The 17,286-nt window shown below is 32.6% G+C and overlaps 3 protein-coding genes across 4 annotated transcripts; 2 read left to right on the top strand and 1 right to left on the bottom strand.

Moving 5' to 3' along the window:
* The first annotated feature begins 376 nt into the window (after nt 1-376).
* LOC124440174 (low-density lipoprotein receptor-like) lies at nt 377-11,763 on the top strand. The gene is made up of 18 exons (XM_046990508.1): nt 377-513; nt 2,741-2,854; nt 3,113-3,235; nt 3,584-3,697; nt 3,766-3,885; nt 3,993-4,109; nt 4,648-4,911; nt 5,320-5,433; nt 6,192-6,314; nt 6,381-6,515; nt 6,679-7,078; nt 8,317-8,720; nt 9,005-9,163; nt 9,873-9,951; nt 10,168-10,253; nt 10,400-10,499; nt 10,651-10,780; nt 11,011-11,763. Exons 2-18 carry the CDS (start codon nt 2,767-2,769, stop codon nt 11,047-11,049), a joined length of 2,595 nt encoding a protein of 864 aa, XP_046846464.1. The 5' UTR covers nt 377-513; nt 2,741-2,766; the 3' UTR covers nt 11,050-11,763.
* Nucleotides 11,764-12,411: 648 nt separating this feature from the next.
* LOC124435574 (ATP synthase subunit delta, mitochondrial-like) lies at nt 12,412-13,719 on the bottom strand. Its single transcript, XM_046985583.1, has 4 exons — nt 13,559-13,719; nt 13,257-13,407; nt 12,905-12,993; nt 12,412-12,697 (listed from the first exon to the last, which is right to left on the bottom strand). The coding sequence occupies exons 1-4, from the start codon at nt 13,685-13,687 to the stop codon at nt 12,569-12,571; spliced, it is 498 nt and encodes a 165-aa protein (XP_046841539.1). The 5' UTR covers nt 13,688-13,719; the 3' UTR covers nt 12,412-12,568.
* Nucleotides 13,720-13,787: 68 nt separating this feature from the next.
* On the top strand, nt 13,788-17,159 carry LOC124434935 (uroporphyrinogen decarboxylase-like). 2 transcript variants are annotated; one of them, XM_046984894.1, is made up of 12 exons: nt 13,788-13,827; nt 13,927-14,070; nt 14,632-14,717; nt 15,128-15,190; nt 15,325-15,360; nt 15,476-15,520; nt 15,654-15,770; nt 15,852-16,013; nt 16,195-16,323; nt 16,428-16,528; nt 16,665-16,728; nt 16,880-17,159. In XM_046984894.1, the coding sequence occupies exons 2-12, from the start codon at nt 13,944-13,946 to the stop codon at nt 17,048-17,050; spliced, it is 1,101 nt and encodes a 366-aa protein (XP_046840850.1). In that variant the 5' UTR covers nt 13,788-13,827; nt 13,927-13,943; the 3' UTR covers nt 17,051-17,159. The 2 variants fall into 2 exon arrangements, with proteins under 2 accessions (XP_046840850.1, XP_046840842.1); XM_046984886.1 differs by having other exon boundaries at nt 13,790-14,070.
* Nucleotides 17,160-17,286: the final 127 nt, after the last annotated feature.

Here is a 17,286-nt window from a genome sequence, read left to right as displayed (position 1 = left end):
TTCCTTGAAAAACTCTCACATTTCCCGGTAGCAACGTTAGTGAGGTTCATTTGAAAAAATATTGGTGATAAAGCTTACACCCTCTAGATCCCTGACTCCGCTCTCCCTGTTGTAGACTACACATGGCCAGAAATACGCATTTCTGGCTGTTTGTGTTGCAAATATATTTATTTGATACGCATTTTCGGTTATTTGATAAATAAGGAGGGAATGAAGTGTTAAATTACTAATATATTTATTTGGTATTTCGATATATACACCCAGGTAGTTCATACACAGCTCAGTGATTCTAAATTCTAAATCGTTTTCTCCGCGTTTCTCGCTTACGTCGACGTGTAATCAATGCGTGGAATTGACGTATGACGTTTTCGTTTCCGTCCGAAGCCAAAGGTGATTATTCACACGCCTTTTGGATTAAGATTGCGTATTGCCATTGTCGAATACATCGGTTTTAAGGGAAAATTGTAAATAAACCGAGGTTTCATAAAGCTGAAATGTTATGAACAAGTTGTGGTATGTTTATGGCCATGTAATGTCTTTAGAATTAAACTTTACCGTGCATACCGCATGGTAAGATGGCATGTTTAAGTATTGATCACAAGACGGGAAATGATGAGGTTTTAATGTATATTTTGACAACTTTTGTTCCATAGAACAAAGTGCAACACTCAAAAATCTTATAACTAAAACAAAGATTATCATTTCTATATTTCGCTTGCTGAGTATCAAGGTTTTTCAGCGAAGTGTTTATGTTGAATGTCGATCACGTATTGTGGTATTGTTTGAAATATGTGGATGAAAATATCAAATTTCCCCTGCTTGTTGTCAATAAGATATTGATTTTTTCATTAATATAGTTATTAATGTTTCAATAAAAACGTGAAGGTTTATTCGTTATCTCGCACTACGTACATTTGTACTATTATGTGCAAATATAAACATCTTGTAAATATGTGCGTATCGAAAATGTAGATCATTGTTAGCAATGTTTCGCCAATACACGGATATAAGTGGAATGGTTCGTGGGGGGTAGTAAAGTAAGGGGATTGCGAAAGTTTTATGAAGTGATAAATCATGGATGCTAAAAATACGAAGATAAATCGTAAATAGAGAAATTCAACTAACGTTTGTTTACATGTTTAACCACTCAATTCACAAAAGCACATATTTTACATGCTTCATCACAACAATAGCAAACTACTCAAGTGGGGTGATATGAAAATATTAACTTTCTGCTGGTAAGGTTGTTGTGTTTGAAATTTCAAAGTTACCATCAAAGATAAAAATGGTAAGAAAAGTCATTTTAAACTGTAGAAATGTTCCAAATTTTTTGCTAACATTTTTTATTGATTCCAAAAACTTATGATTAATTTGTAGAAAAAAGTTAGCAACAAAATTAGACAAAAAATAAAAACAAAATATGTACAATATACTAGGCACTTTATTTCATGATAGTTTGCTACAAACATGTTTCTAAATTTGATGTAAAATTACATAGTCAAGAGTTTTAAAGATTGATTTATTTAATTTATATCACTTATATATCAGTTAAAATTACCCAGCAATATACCTCATCTAATCTGGGCCTGTTTTTATGGTAAAGTAGAGCATAACATTTCTCTTTTCTTGCAATACCAATTTCCAAGCAATTTACATGATGTGTCCCTCATGTTTTAATTACTGGGGCTGCAAGTATGAATTTTACTGTGAAAAAATCTTAAAATTAGAGATAATGGTCCCGGACACCATGATCTGGAATATTGTTTGTTGTTGTGTTTAGGATTCCAAGGGAGATAAGTTTTTACTGATTGGGTCATCCTGTTTAAATAGAGCTTGTTAATAAATGAAGGAATCAATGTAGCATTGTGACATATTGTTTGATGAGTTGTGTTTTGTTTGTTTTATTTTTGTGGGGAGTTGGGGATGCAGCCTCTGGCTAATCCCTATAACCAAGCTCTTGAAGTTGCTCAAAACCATTGTGCAATGCAGTAGCAGATCCAGCGATTGTCAAATTAAATTATAGCTGCTCAAATTTAAATTCAAAGTACTTTCAGAAAAACACTATTAGTTTTGATTTTCTAAAGAATACAATTTTACCCATGGCATTATCTCTAAGGTGCTTGCTTAGAAATGTAAATACTTGTCAAAATGGGCTGCAGTTAATTTTTTTTGACGTACCCTAGATCCGCTGCAGGTGCAATCTATTATGTAAATGGGCGCAGCAGTTTTTCTTGGATTTACCACTTGTATGCTGCACTTACGCTTTTGCCCAAAGCTTTGTATGCAAATAACTTGTTATCGTAGTTTGAACTTATTTTATACCACGCACGTTAGTTTAGATCTAATCGTATCAATTTTATCCGTAAAAACGCCCGCTTCAAATGCTCGTTACAAAGTTGTATCATTTGCTTGTAATTAAATGGGCTTTTTTCATCCCATCGAAGTGCAAAATTTCAAATTGTTAGACTAACGTTTACTGATCACCCAATCAAATGCTAACCTCTCACAATCACAAATATTGCACGAAGCATGAATGAAAACGTAAACAGCTGTTCGTGCCGGCCAGCGCCCAATCAAAAGTCCTAATTTGGTTCACGTGCTTTTTGTTATACCATATATGGTATAAAAAGTATAATTGATTTCGTATCGTTTTATTGTTTCGCGCCATATTGTATTGAAAATTACAAACGCAATGTCTTAACAAATCTAAAACATGGATTTCTTTATTTTAATTGAACAGATTGCATTCATTTGAAAAGTATTAAGATGGTGGTGATAAACAGAAGGAGCAAAGGAATCTATTTATTGGTGTATTTAGCCATTTCTGTTTATTTTTTAAAGTCAAAGGCAAACGGTGCGTGTACAACGTAACAAAACAAAGATTCAACGTTGACGTTGTTGAATAAGTTCACATTTACTGTTGTTTTGTTATAACCGATTTGTTATTTTGTTGTCGTGTTAAGTAGTTGTAAATGGTATTAAATCCTAATAACTACTAACGAACGAAATCGTTCTACTAGATTCTTTTATTTTACTGTTGTTATGGCAAATGTAGTATTTTGATAAAATGCGAAATATTGTATTACAGTATTGTTACTTGTTCTTTATATAGACTTCTCATGTAAACCGGACGAGGTACAGTTTAAATGTAAGAGCGATGGAAAGTGCATGCCCAAAGATTGGGAGTGTGACGGTGAAAACGATTGTTCTGACCATTCCGATGAAATGAGTTGTGGTAATCAACCTTACAGTTTGTAATTTTGTGTGTCAACAGTATGTGCAGATAAGATAGCTGACTGGAAATCGACGCTTAAATAATTACTTTAAGTTTCTTTCATTTTCGGCTCGACACTAGGCTTTCCAATTAATTAACGATTGTTGACATTTTCAATCTTTAAAACATGAAACTTCAGTACTTTGTGTGTGAGTAGGTGTTCCTCCTTTGCACATCTTGATGATATATTTTTACTTCGAAATTTACTTTTGCACTAATTTTATATTTGTGGCGTTTTTTCACGAAGCAATCATTGGAGTTGACTAAATGTGTGTGTTTTATGTAGCATTTGTGATGCATCTTTTCTAGGTTCTTGTCCACAAGACAAGTTTTCTTGTGGTAAAGAGTGTAAATTTAAATATATGATTTGTGATGGTTACAAAGATTGTAAAGATGGATCTGATGAATCACCTTCACGTTGTGGTATACTCATTTTTGTTTGGTGTCTCTGTTGTGACGTGATAATTTTGTAACCAGTCCCTTTATTGTAGCAAATATATCTTGTTCTGACAACGAGTTCAAGTGCCAAGACAGTAAAAAATGTATCATTGAATCTTGGAAATGTGATAATTACAAAGATTGTGATGATGGAAGCGATGAATTTGAATGTGGTGAGTTTGTTTATGATAACAGATTTCATCTTTTTCATGTTCATTTTCATATAAAACTCACTAAGAATATTTATTCCTCATTGTGGTTTTAATTGTACATATAATAGGTGTGCGTCTTTGTCCTAAATGGTCATTTCAATGCAATAATAACCAGTGTATTGATATAAATTGGAAGTGTGATCATGATGATGACTGTGATGACAATTCTGATGAAGATAATTGCAGTAAGTTTGGCTCATTCATCTTGTCAACTGGGACTTGGTACAATGTATCTTGAAACAAGTCACTGTTACAGTTTTTATAAATTATGCACCCAGAACCCAAATTTTTTAGAGCCAGTGGTAAATCTAGGGTATATCAAAATAAATTATAGAAGCTCATTTTTAATTCAACAGTATTTTTTAACAATCTTGTCGGTTTAAATTTTCCAAAGTATATTTAACACTAAAATACTCCCAACAAGATTCACTTCAAAATATTTTAAATTGAATGGAAATATATTTTCAGTAATGTATTTTGACCACCCTGGATTTGCTACTGATTAGAATGTACTGTTTTGAAAAACACATAAGTATTCAGTCTTTGAAACTCAAATCAGCATTCAGCAGTCTTACCTAAAAACATTACTTATCAAAATTAGATCAGCAAAACTTTGCTGACCTGTGCCAATGTCCGTACACTTTGTCCTTTTACCTTTTCATTTATTCCAGCTTATGAATGAAGTACATGGGATTAGTAAACTAAATTTTCTGCCAATTGCAGCTTATACAGAGTGTAAGCATGATTTGGAGTTCCAATGTACAACCAAGAAGCGTTGCATCTTGAAAGAAGCATACTGTGATGGTCACTACGATTGTGAAGATCAATCTGATGAACCACCTAATTGTAATTCAACTCATAAACATAGAAAAAAATGTAATGTTGATCGATTTGACTGTAAAGATGGAAGTTGTATTCCTCATAAGTGGGTTTGTGATGGTGACCGTGACTGCACATCTGGCGATGATGAAAAGCACTGTAGTAAAGGTACAAAATTTAGTCAATTTAACTATGGTACCATTAAAACTAGTGTAAAACAATTTGTTAGGATGAAACTAGTGTATAACAGTTGTCACATTGGTTACGTACTCTTGATTTCCTTTTCTTTAATATGAATATCATATATTCTCATCTTAAATATCGTTTACACCATATTCAGAAGATCTGTTTTGTTTGTGGAATTTTAATTTAAACAAAGCCATCTGAATTATAATTAATTATTGTATTGAAATATAATTTTTTTTCTTAAAATCCATAAGAGATAATTATTAGTTAAAATATTGCTAAAGCAAATGGTTTTGAAGACTTGATATTTTACATGTTGATTATCATAAATAATGAACTTTAGGTTAACAGTCAAACAGGTTTTAAGTCAGTGATTATGGGTTTTTGTAGAATGTGAAAAAGATGAATTTATGTGTCCCATTTCTAAAAAGTGCATTAAAAGATCGATGCTGTGTAATGGTGACAATGATTGTCCCAATGGTACAGATGAAAAGTACAATTGTGGTAAGCTGAGTTTTGTAGAAAAATTGACAGATTTCTTCTCAATAGTTTTAATTGTTTGAAAATATAAATATTTCTATTGACAACAGACCTTTGCCCATATAAACCTGAAAACAATTTGTTTTTACATAACTTAGCACAGCTAGAATTTTGTCACTAATTTGTCAAATTTAACTAACACAGTTTGTATCCTGCTCTTGTAGATGTTGAAAGAAAAATTAATGTTTGTTTTACAGTTAGCTAAATGAATAGACAGTAAATTTGGTTCAAATTATTTAAACAGGATTTTAAACTATTATCAAAACAACCCTTAACAAAAACAACTCCAATCAATAAGAATTACAACCTTGGAATGAGTTTATCACAACCTACTTTGCATAAAATTGCTAAAAAGTGAGCTATAGGCTGATTAATTGGGATCTTTTAGTAAAATTGTAGGTTTTAGTGACTTTGGTATTTGCATCAAACTGAATGTAAATGTTTAATTACTAACAAAAAAGTCCAAATTTGAAAAATACCTTATCATCTTGTATGTCAAAATTCATGTAGACAATTATGTTTACAGTTAAGGAAGTCAATTACTGAAGACAGTTAATGTGAATTTTGTCATTAAAAAAATGTCCTCAAAGATATATTTATATAGTGATATAATGTTCATGCATTTTTGGCTAATTTGATGTGTCACAATGTATGTAACAATTTAGAGTTTATAAATGCTTAAATGAATGCACCAAAAACTTGTTTGTTTGTGTGTATTCTAGGTGAACCACAATGCTCTAATGACAATGGTGGATGTGACCATAAATGTAACAAATTAAAGTTTGGTCATTTTTGCTCTTGTCGTCCAGGATATAAACTTGAAGAAGATGAAAAGACTTGTAGAAGTAAACATTGTTAACTTCGAATTGTGTTCTTTGCAATTTCTTAATGTTTTTTCTTTGCTTATTTAGAAATTGACGAATGTGATGAATTTCAGCAGTGTAGTCAGATCTGTGAGGTGTTTAACAAGACTGTCCAGCCATTAAGATGCAGTTGTGTTGCTGGCTATCGCTTGGATAAGGACCATCGAACTTGCAAAGCTATAGGTGTTTATATTTATTGCAAATATTTATAAGGACATGTATTTATTTATGTTTAGTGTCTACCTTGTTCCTTTGATATATTTCTGTTTGTTTGATACTTGATTATTATGAAATGCTCCCATTTGTTCTCAAATTATATTTTTACTTGTTGTTTTCTTATTTTTAGATAGACACCCGTACCTCGTATTTTCTGATCATTATTCAATCAGAAAACTCACTTTAGACAAGAAACAGTCGGACTTCTTTGGCATAGTTCCGCACTTTGCAGGAATCATCGCAGTAGACTATCATTTTGGCAAGGCCTTGATGTTTTGGACTGACATTAAGAGCAATTCAATTCAACAGACTAACCTGAGTAGCAAAATAGAACATGATAAAAAAATTATTGTCAAAAATGTTGTTTCCCCAGATGGTCTTGCAGTAGATTGGGTCACAGGAAAGTTGTATTGGTCAGATGCTGGAAGAAAACGAATTGAAGTTGCTGAATTAGATGGTCGATATCGTTCTACTTTAATCGATACTAACTTGGATATGCCTCGCGATATTGTACTTCATCCTTACTATGGGTATGTGAATTTCAAATTTTCTTTTTCCTAGTATCAATATGTTATTGTTAAAGGCATTTGCTACTGAAAGAATATTGTGAACGTAACGTGATCCGAATTTAAGGAATTGATTATTTCATGCGTCTCTATTCACGGTCTATGTAAGTGTTAAAATTGCCGTGATTGTGATGATTTACGAAAATTCTCACGATATTTTTGCAAGTGTCGATTTTTCAGAAATTTCTGTAGTTTCGTTTACATTAAACAAGTAAATGTTTTTCTTAGTTTTGTTGTACGGTTTCCTTCCAGTTTTCACGAGAAGGGAATTGTAAAAGGAACGACTTTTGATTTGAAAATTATAACATTGAAGTGGCAAATCGTGTTTAGGGAATTTATTGAGATTTATACTGATATATTAATGCACTAATGTACAATTTATATATGAAACAAGTTTGGATAAAGTGTAGCCTTCTATTTCAATTGCAAAGCAAAGCACAGTGTGACCAAAAAAAACTGGCCCTCCATTAAATATGGGGGTTGTTGGTTCATAAACTTTGCAAAATCTATTTGTTCGCCACACATGCTGTTGGGAGAGATTAATTTTTCACCCTTGACATCTCAGCCTTTTTTCCGTGTATCCATTGCGTGGATTTTGAAAATTGCCTGATGTTAGTGTTAATTTTTCTTGCAATATGTATTAATCAACCGAATTATTTCAGTGTTGCTGGGCTGACATTTTGGCATATGTACGTTTTGTGAGTTTGTCTGTTACCTTGATTTTTGTCTCAAATTACTAATGGAAAATGCATAATATTTTTACATAATTCAACGATATATTAGTTAGCTTTTCGCATTTTCATAGTGCGTAAAGTACTGCTTGAGTATTGTTCTTTGCTACATATATATCTTGTTAGAGTATCATATTATTTTTAAACTGTAATTACTGAATTTTATGTACCTAAACCTATTTTTTATGGGGGAACACTCTTTTTGGTAACCCACTGTACGTGTTGCGGATAATTCGAACTCGATATTTACACATCGTTGTAAAGCGTCGTGAATATATTTCCCTGTAAACGAGGGTGATTGTATGTGTGGTTACTAAACTTTAAAATTTGTTTTGATGCATTTTACAAAACATTTGCTTTTAAAAATTGTCAGATCTATTTTATTTTCCGAATATACTTGCGTTTAGTGTCTTCATTAGCGTTGCGAAAATCATCGCAGAATTATTCTCAAACTTTTTTTACTGTGCATAGGGAGATGTTTTGGACAGATTGGGGTGTTGAACCTAAAATCGAGAAGGCTGGTATGGATGGTGAACCAAGCAGCCGTAAAGCAATTATTACGACTAGAATCATTTGGCCAAATTCTCTTACTATCGATTATACAATAGATCGCATTTGGTGGGTGGATGCTAAACTCGATCTGATCGAATATTGTGATTTAAATGGCGAGAAGCGTCGTGTAATTTTAACTAGTGATACGATTTTCCATCCGTTCTCGATATCCTTGTTTGAAGATCAAATTTACTGGAGCGATTGGAGTAAATTTGCAATTTATAAAGCAAATAAATTTACTGGAAAGAACGTGACAGTTCTTAAGAAAAGATTAGTCAACACACTTGGAATAAATATGATACATCCTCAACGACAACCTGGAGGTAAGTTAACCAAGTGATGAACAAGTGTTGAAATCGTGTATTCCTAAATAATGTATTTGTCATAGCATTGACCGTGTTATAGTTTCCTTTGAGACTTAATTCTGTTCGTAAACCGAATTATTACCGAATCAAACCTGATTTTATAAAATTACATGTATTAAGAAGTCTTGCACTTGTCTCTCAATCAACGATATTGAGGGATTAATCTTTGTGTATGTTACTTTATTTTACATGCTTTACCTGAAACATGCCGTGTGAATATTTATTTTGAATATTTGTTTTAGCTTTCAACTTTTGTCTTAAATACAATGGCGACTGCAGTCACCTTTGTTTGCTTTCTCAAAAGAATAAAACCAAAAAGTGGAAAAGGTTTGATCAATATTCATGTGCTTGCCCTGATGGCGTTCAACTGTTGCCGGACAAAAAGACCTGTAATCTTTCTGGTATGTTTATGTTGTTTCTATTGGACCTTTGGAAGTTTTAGCAACTTTGACGGGACCCTTGATGCTCAATTGATAAAAATTCTTTCTTCGACATTTTTTTGTTAGATAGCTCATTTATCTACCCTGCACGTTTTGTTATACATTACTTGTATATTTTTTATACAGTGGCATAATCATGGGGATCTAAATACCGCCGCCACGTGTATGTTCACCATTCAACTTAATGCGTTTTAACTCGGCCTAAGTCGGTTTTTGACTGCTCACCAATGTAAAAAAGTAAAGCACAATAACGAGAAAAATACTTTTTTGAGAGTGTAGATTCTCGTGTTTATAAGCGCTCCTGACATAGCAATCACCATGCATTGTCGTACTATGTTGCTTCTAGAGAAGAAATGATCATTGAAACGGTCATTGTTCGTTGAACGGATGTTAATTTTAGCCGTGGGTGTATATCGACCATTTCATATCCTGTATAGTAGATAGTAGTTATTAACTCCCGGATCGTATCTTGTGGATCGGGGTTTATACTGTACTTTCTTTGTATGACGAGTTGTGTTAGTGTGAAATTTTATGTCGCCGACAGCCCCATGAACTATCTAGTATACGAAAGAAAATAATGCTATTGACTGCATATATGCTTTGTTGTTTATTCTGCGCTCTAAACTAAAAATCTTGTGGTAATAAGTTTGGTATATTTTAATACATTTAGAAGCCTTATTGTGCGAGAAAGGAAGATGCAACAATGGAACATGTTTACCTGGAAATGAGATACGTGGCCCTATTTGTTCGTAAGCAATTTAATTTATTGTTAGATTTTGGTGCTTGTAAAACTTGTATCTTTGAAAACTTATTCATCACTTATAACAATAACATAATAAAGTTTATTTTTAGTTGAACACTATACTACTAATGCTCAATCCTGTGTTTTTTTTCATTGTGCAGTTTTTATTTAAAAACAAAATAAGGCATTTCATGTTCAAGTTGAATGTTTTGTTTTTATCTAGGTGCCATGATGGTTACACTGGTGAGCGTTGCGAGTTGAAAAAAGATGAACATGATATGAATAGCGCGAATATTGCCCGTGAAAATGGTAAGAATAACCGCCAATTGTGTCTCGTTTTCTCATACTGTATACATGTCACACCTTTGTTGTTTCAAAATTTGACATCTGAAAGTTTTGAATAAGGCATTAAATTCCAACGGATATTGTAATCAGTAGTTGTTTGAAAAATTTAGCTATTACGATCGGTATAAGTGTTGGTTTGGTGATGTTCATTTTCATTTCCTGTGGCATCATGGTGCTTGTATGTCATAAAAAGATTCAGAAACGATACAGGTTGGTGTGAAGTTTGTAATGATATATTGGTTTTGATATTTATAGATACTGCCTCAATTTGACTTGCAGTTGCAAGTAACTACATATGTTGACTTGGTTTACCTTTAAATAACCAATCAGAATAATTGTAATTATGTAACGTTTTATCTAGCCATTCTCGAGGGGACTCCTTACGATTCGAAAATCCTGTTTATACACAAACCACTGAAGTTATAGACTCTGGCACAAGCGTAAGAAGTCTGTTACCATTCAGAATCAGAAAATCACCGCAGGTTTTGCAGGTTTGTGGAGCATTGCAATTGAGTAAAGTTGCAACCTGCTGCTCAATTATTTTGATTACCTGATTTTTTACCATCCTATCCCAAAGTAAATTTTAGATTTTGGAATGCTGTAACATCCAATTAACGGCTACCCCAAATGCTCCTAACTTTATTGACTATCGAGTTTAACTTATAATTAGACGATTAGTAATGAGTTTCATCAAAGTAATTTGAGTCTGTTTCATTCATAGGAACCTTTTGCTAAAGACCCCGAACCTGTTGATCTGTAAATGAGAATTGGAAATGATTTTTAAGGCGGTTCAAAGATGCCGTGTGTTCACCATTTAAGCTACATCGCACAAGACTTAGTCTTTCATTGCTGAAACTGTACAGATGTGAAGAAGTTCTCTACGAATTTCTGGAAATTTTTTTCGAGCAGCGTATTTTTAGATTTGCAGATGCACCATACACACAATTCATTTCAGTAATGTTGCATCGACAAGTGAAAATACGAAGTAAATTAGGTCAAATTTTTGATCACAACTTCTATTTAGATTAAAATATTATTAAAGTAACAAAAACATTAATTGTTACTTTTTGTGTGCTCTGGCGATTACCGTTCATCGGAAACTTTTGTTGTAGTTGGTAGACTTATGTAAAGTATTACGGGTGGAAATTGTCTTTTTAAATTAAATTAAATGATGATATTATTGATTCGCATGCTAGTACCAAAAAACCAACAGTTCTCATGTAAAATCCCTCCGTGTATGTTAACACCCGCTTACACAAAATGTAAATAGCAGTAAATCATTAGTAGTTTACGATAATTTGCCGAACTGTATATATTTTTCATACATTTAATCATGTATATATGTGTAAAGTACTTATAAAAATTTAGTCAGTTCATATTCTAGTTCTATGTAGCCGTATGAATACTTGTTTAATCTTTGGCTTAATTACTGTTCCTTTTTTTGTGTTATTAAGAATTAAACGTGTTTAAGCAATTACGCAATCTTGTTTCATTAGAAAATATTCCACCTTAGAAGAAGTAAATAAACACAACATAAAAAGAAAGTCCACTCTGACAAATTTTGTCATAAATTCTGAGGAGATGAATGAGGCGCAGCCATTAGACCTGCAGTAATTTTGTAACTGCCATTTGGTGAATGACGTTAGTCATGTTTAATAAATAAACGTATAGGAAGATTCCTACATTGCTGTGTCAGAACAGGGCAATTGCAATTGGCATTTTATAGGCTGTTTGGGATTCACCTTTTGCATTTACGAAAATTTCAAATACCTATGTGAGACTTCTTTTACGAGGTGTATAGTTGGAAAATGCATGATTGTGGGATAAAAATCATAGAACATTTCACCTTAAAGAATATCTAATGAGAATTGCAATCATTGCCCATATATAACTGCCAAGTTTTGAACCAATTCTACCATTCACAGTAGTAAATGTAAAGATGTCTATCACGAATTCAGCATATTTTGAAGAAGTTTAAATTTTTCCATGTTTTATGAAATAAGGTTGAGAGGGGGGAAATGAGTGTAACTGTTGAGATTACAAGAAACTGTGTTACACATTCTAGGAATAAAGAAAATTAGTTTGTGAAACTTAGATGGAAGAAAGATGAAATGTAAAACTATTTCACTCCAATAATAAGAACATATAATTGGCAAGTACATCAAAAGCCAAAATCCAATTGCATAAATATGCATATTAACACACCAATGATATGCCCATTCTCTCTAGGGATCAGCCACTCTTACAGTTTACAAAAATAATGCCTATTTAACTAATAATCAGTGGCTTTCCAATGCTTTAAGTATTGCCTCATAACATTCAGCAGCGATTTGAGCTTCAGCTTTATCTTCTTCACTTGTGGCTGTAGCAGCAGCATTTTGAGCACTGTCTAATCCTTGTCTTGCTTCCTAATTAGTAAAAAATGATTTCTAATTCAAATAAAATATTCAAAGCTTAGCAAATATGAGTCACAATATATATTTCAGACAAATAGTTGGAAAATGTATAGTTGGAAAATACATGTATAGGAAATATACACTAGCACGCATCAGATGTTGTCATTCATGTCAATATCAAGGATGCTAGGAAGCAGGGATGAAAAAATTTTTACTTACAGCTAAATCAAGCTGTTCCAAGGGCACAGCTTCTTCTGCTAAAACTTGCAGTGATGAATCTCCATTTATTGTTACTGTTCCACTGCTTACTGAAGGTGGATTTTCAAGATAAAATTAGCAGTAATCAACTAAGATTTTCATAAACTCAAGTAACACAATATGGAATCTTCATTTGTCAAGGGATGACTGCCTTGTTAATGGTTTGCAGGCCCAGACAGATTAATCCCAGGAAAGGTTAACCATTGTTGCTAGTGAGGTCCAAAAGCACTTGACAATATTTGCCTGCCAGCAAAATGTTACCAAGGCAAGTCATCTATTGAGAAATTCATTGTAACAGTTTTCATACACTTACCAAAGAACTTTTTGGTACCCTCATCTTCAAAAACTGTAAGAACTCCAGGTTTTAATACTGCTAATGTTGGCACATGATTTGGAAGAATACCAAATGTTCCTGTGCCAGAAGGAACATCAACTTGCTTAACATCTATGTTGTGATAATAAGCCTGAAAGTTAAAAGGTGCACGAGTGAATGAATTTTGCACGTCTATAAGGAGATAGATATCTATTCGAGACATATTTGACCAGTTGATCAGCTATCACTTAAATGTAATTGTCATTGTACATTTGGAGAAATCCATAATTCAAATTTCTTACTGTATGAGGTGATCCAAATGTAAAAGGCATTGTTGCAGCTCCTGCATCACTTGCTAGACATCTTCTGGCCACATACAAGCCTTGAGTAGCAACATTTTTGGAAAAATTTCGGATCAACATGGTCGCCATATTTGATAAAATTTTCAACCAGAAAATTTTGTAATTTTGCCTGGATCTGAGGCTGGGAAGAATGCCTAAAAATTGTCAGGATAGGTGAGCGGCTATTGGAGGTACATTCACCATCTCTTTGGTCGAGTCGGTTGTGAATGGTGATTGGCTTTATTGGTTACATAACTTATATTGGTTTTTTTGGTGATAGCAACGTGAAGAGTAGCGTACTTACATACATGCTTCATTTCTCATGATAGATTAATCAAGACAAACAATGAGTGAAAATAACATGAAAGATTTCCCACCATTAAAAAATGACTTAATTCTCCGAGCTGCAAGAGGAGAAGATACGGAAAAAGTTCCAGTGTGGATTATGAGGCAAGCTGGCAGATATTTACCAGGTATCATTACCTTTCTGATTTACCATTTGGTTTAAAATCATTGGATATTCTCTTGAATTTGATGTCTTTGCAGATGTTATGTCATTCTTAAATATTATGTAACCTGTATTATATATAACTATACTACTTGAGAAAAATACTATAGCCTGAATGTGTGTGACAGTTGAACAGCCTGCGAGGTCTTCTCATATTATCTATCTGAAAATAAGAGAGGATTGCTTTGTGATTGATTTGCTGTAGCAAATCTATGGTACATCAAAATAAATTACTGCAACTCATTTTTTGCACACAATGCCATTTCCAAATAGAGGCAGCTTAATTAGAAAATTTCATTCTTTAGCAATTCAAAACCAATAATTTTGTTTAGAATAGTATTTGAATTTATAATCAAGCTGCTATAATTTATTTTGCTTAATGTCTGATTCCCACTGAGTACATAATGTATCCCATGTCACTGTACATAGAATTTATATTCAAGTTTAGGTAGCCGTTGTTTCATACCTAAATTCTACTTTAAAAACTTAGGAATTTGTATAAAAACACAATTTTTCTTTGTTGCAGAATTTCGTAAGTTCAAAGAAGAACATGGAAGTGATTTTTTTCATATTGTTCAGTCGCCCAATTTAGCCTGTGAAATTACACTTCAGGTATTAATGTATTCATGTACAATATTTAGTTTACAAGTATACAAGATGTTTTGATGTTTAGGCAACTGTTTGTAAAAATGTAATGTTTTTATTCAAAATACATAATGCTTTTATTGAATACTTATTTGTGACAATGTTATCTGTGCATATTAGATTACATTACCTTATATGGTATGGCATAATTGTTTGGTTAACCAAAATGCCTTTGTGTGATGATAATTAAAGAACATATACAATAGTAAACAGGACAAATATGAATAGCAGTTGTATTGTAAATAAGTGTTTGTAGGCTTATGGTACTGAAGTTCTTATCCTGTTAGAACATTTGGTAATAATAATAATAATAAATGTCTTTATGGATGAAGGTTTTGTATATTGAAAACAATTAAAGTCTTCATTGTTTTTATCAGCCTATTAGAAGATTTGACTTGGATGCAGCTATAATATTTTCAGATATATTGGTGATTCCACAGGTAAAGAGGAAACTTCTTTTGCATGCTTATATTTGCTGGTTTTTCATATAATGTTTTAATGCTTTTTTTTCATGTGCACAAATAAAATAAATGAAATATGAATGTTGCTCTAAATTTTCCATGTAATTTTTAAGGCTTTGGGTCTGAAGTGTGAGATGTTAAAGGGAAAAGTATGTTGATTTTCAGTGTTTTTTTTTAGTATCTACATATTACATATGAACATTGAATTTATGTAAATTAAGTTTGAAAAATTTGTGTTGTACTTGATGTATTAAAATTTTTTAGGGTCCTCATTTTCCTGAACCTCTTAAGGAACCTGATGATCTTGAAGTAAGTACATTATATATTGTTGAATTTTGTGCCTGTGACTTTTTCAACCATCAGTTCTCTGTAGTGTTGATTGCCTCTAATAGTCATTGATTATACTGAATAACTTCTCTCACAATTTGAAATCAAATTTAAGAGGCTGAAGAAAAATGTTGTAGTTAAGGAGACGCTGGGATATGTCTTAGATGCCATTACTTTGACCAGACATAAACTTGAAGGAAAAGTTCCATTAATTGGTTTTTCTGGAGCACCAGTAAGGAATCATGGAAATTTATGTTAATATATTCACCTTACTCTCATTTTATTTTACTGTTACAATAATTTTTGTCTGTAGTGGACTCTAATGGCTTATATGATTGAAGGTGGTGGCAGTAAAACTATGTCAAATGCAAAGAAATGGTTGTATAAACATGCTAAAGCAACCTCATTACTGCTACAGACATTAACTGATCTTATAGTTGATTATCTTGTTGCTCAAGTTCAAGCTGGAGCACAGGTTTGTTGTTTACTTTGAGCAATATAAAGTTTATTATTTTAATTATTCTTTTTCATTTGAATTAACCTCTAATGTCTGTACATGTTACAGTTTTGCATATTTTTGGACGTTGGACAGTTTATACTCTTACAATTGATTATTGATGATGATGATGTGACATAGTTTCAATATTTGATTACAGATGCTTCAAGTGTTTGAATCTCATGCAGAATGTCTTAGTCCATATTTATTTACTCTTTATGCATACCCTTATCTGGAGCAAATAGCTTTTAAAGTGAAAGAAAAACTTGGGGAAAATTCTGTTCCCATGGTAAGTTTTTGAAATGCATATTAAAGACCTTTTGCTGGTTCACTTAGAATATGTTTCAGCACATGTTAAATTTTACTATATCAATGATGCTTTCATTCTTAAAGGTCATATTTGCTAAAGGTGCTACGTACGCCATACAAGAACTTTCTCAAAGTAGTTATGACGTCATTAGCTTGGACTGGACAGTTCCTGTAGCTGATGCTCGGTTTGCGTTTCTTTCATTGACTAATTTATAATGTAAACTTTTGATGTTTTATGCGTAAATTCTTGGCATCAAAATGTTTATTAAAAGCTTACGCTGGAGCAATAAAGATTTAATGTTTTAATGTTAATCTTTACAGGCTGCAAGCGCCAAATCGTGTTTTGCAAGGAAACCTTGATCCTTGTGGATTGTACGCTTGTAAGGTACTATATACGTAGATGATTTCATCATTTTTTTATTTTTCAATTTCTGAATTTGCACAATTCGTAGTTAACACACAATAACTATGCGTATATTCTGGCGTGTTGTGCTTCATGTCACGTGGGCAGCATGTGATTTATTTTTTACGCTTAGAATGATCTGATTCAAGCAACCAAAAGCATGATTCGTTCATTTGGTACGAAAAAGTATATTGCAAATCTTGGGCATGGAATATATCCAGATATGGACCCTGAAAAAGTGACAATATTTATTGATACTGTACATTCATATTCGGAATCCTTAAACAACGAAACAACACGGTAGAATGTATATTTTTGATATTCAGGTAGAAGGAAGCGGGGAATGGCGAGAGTAAGATGATATAATTTTTCTCGCTTTCTCTCTCAAAAATAATAATGAATTTTATAAAATACACAATGTTTCGTTTTGTTCAAATTCTTCTGATGATCTGAAGAAATCGTCAGCAAGATTAAGTGAATTACGGTGTACAAACTACGAAAATGCTCCAGAATTTCATTTCTCATCCTTAAACAATTCTT

The sequence above is a fragment of the Xenia sp. Carnegie-2017 genome, unplaced genomic scaffold (assembly GCF_021976095.1).
Source record: "Xenia sp. Carnegie-2017 unplaced genomic scaffold, XeniaSp_v1 HiC_scaffold_1, whole genome shotgun sequence".
NCBI lineage: Eukaryota > Metazoa > Cnidaria > Anthozoa > Malacalcyonacea > Xeniidae > Xenia > Xenia sp. Carnegie-2017.
The sequence above is the reverse complement of the archived record's forward strand: the minus strand, read 5'-3'. Positions and strand labels throughout refer to the sequence as shown.

Excerpts from the sequence above, each read along its gene's own strand:
- LOC124440174 (XM_046990508.1), top strand. The coding sequence starts at position 2,767 with ATGGTGGTGATAAACAGAAGGAGCAAAGGAATCTATTTATTGGTGTAT. Across the intron at positions 3,698-3,765 it reads TGAATCACCTTCACGTTGTG|CAAATATATCTTGTTCTGAC; the intron begins GTATACTCATTT and ends CCTTTATTGTAG. Across the intron at positions 10,254-10,399 it reads GAATATTGCCCGTGAAAATG|CTATTACGATCGGTATAAGT; the intron begins GTAAGAATAACC and ends TGAAAAATTTAG.
- LOC124435574 (XM_046985583.1), bottom strand. The coding sequence starts at position 13,687 with ATGGCGACCATGTTGATCCGAAATTTTTCCAAAAATGTTGCTACTCAA. Across the intron at positions 13,408-13,558 it reads CATTTGGATCACCTCATACA|GCTTATTATCACAACATAGA; the intron begins GTAAGAAATTTG and ends TTTAACTTTCAG. Across the intron at positions 12,698-12,904 it reads TGGAACAGCTTGATTTAGCT|GAAGCAAGACAAGGATTAGA; the intron begins GTAAGTAAAAAT and ends TTTACTAATTAG.
- LOC124434935 (XM_046984894.1), top strand. The coding sequence starts at position 13,944 with ATGAGTGAAAATAACATGAAAGATTTCCCACCATTAAAAAATGACTTA. Across the intron at positions 15,521-15,653 it reads AGGAACCTGATGATCTTGAA|AGGCTGAAGAAAAATGTTGT; the intron begins GTAAGTACATTA and ends ATCAAATTTAAG. Across the intron at positions 16,529-16,664 it reads GTTCCTGTAGCTGATGCTCG|GCTGCAAGCGCCAAATCGTG; the intron begins GTTTGCGTTTCT and ends TAATCTTTACAG.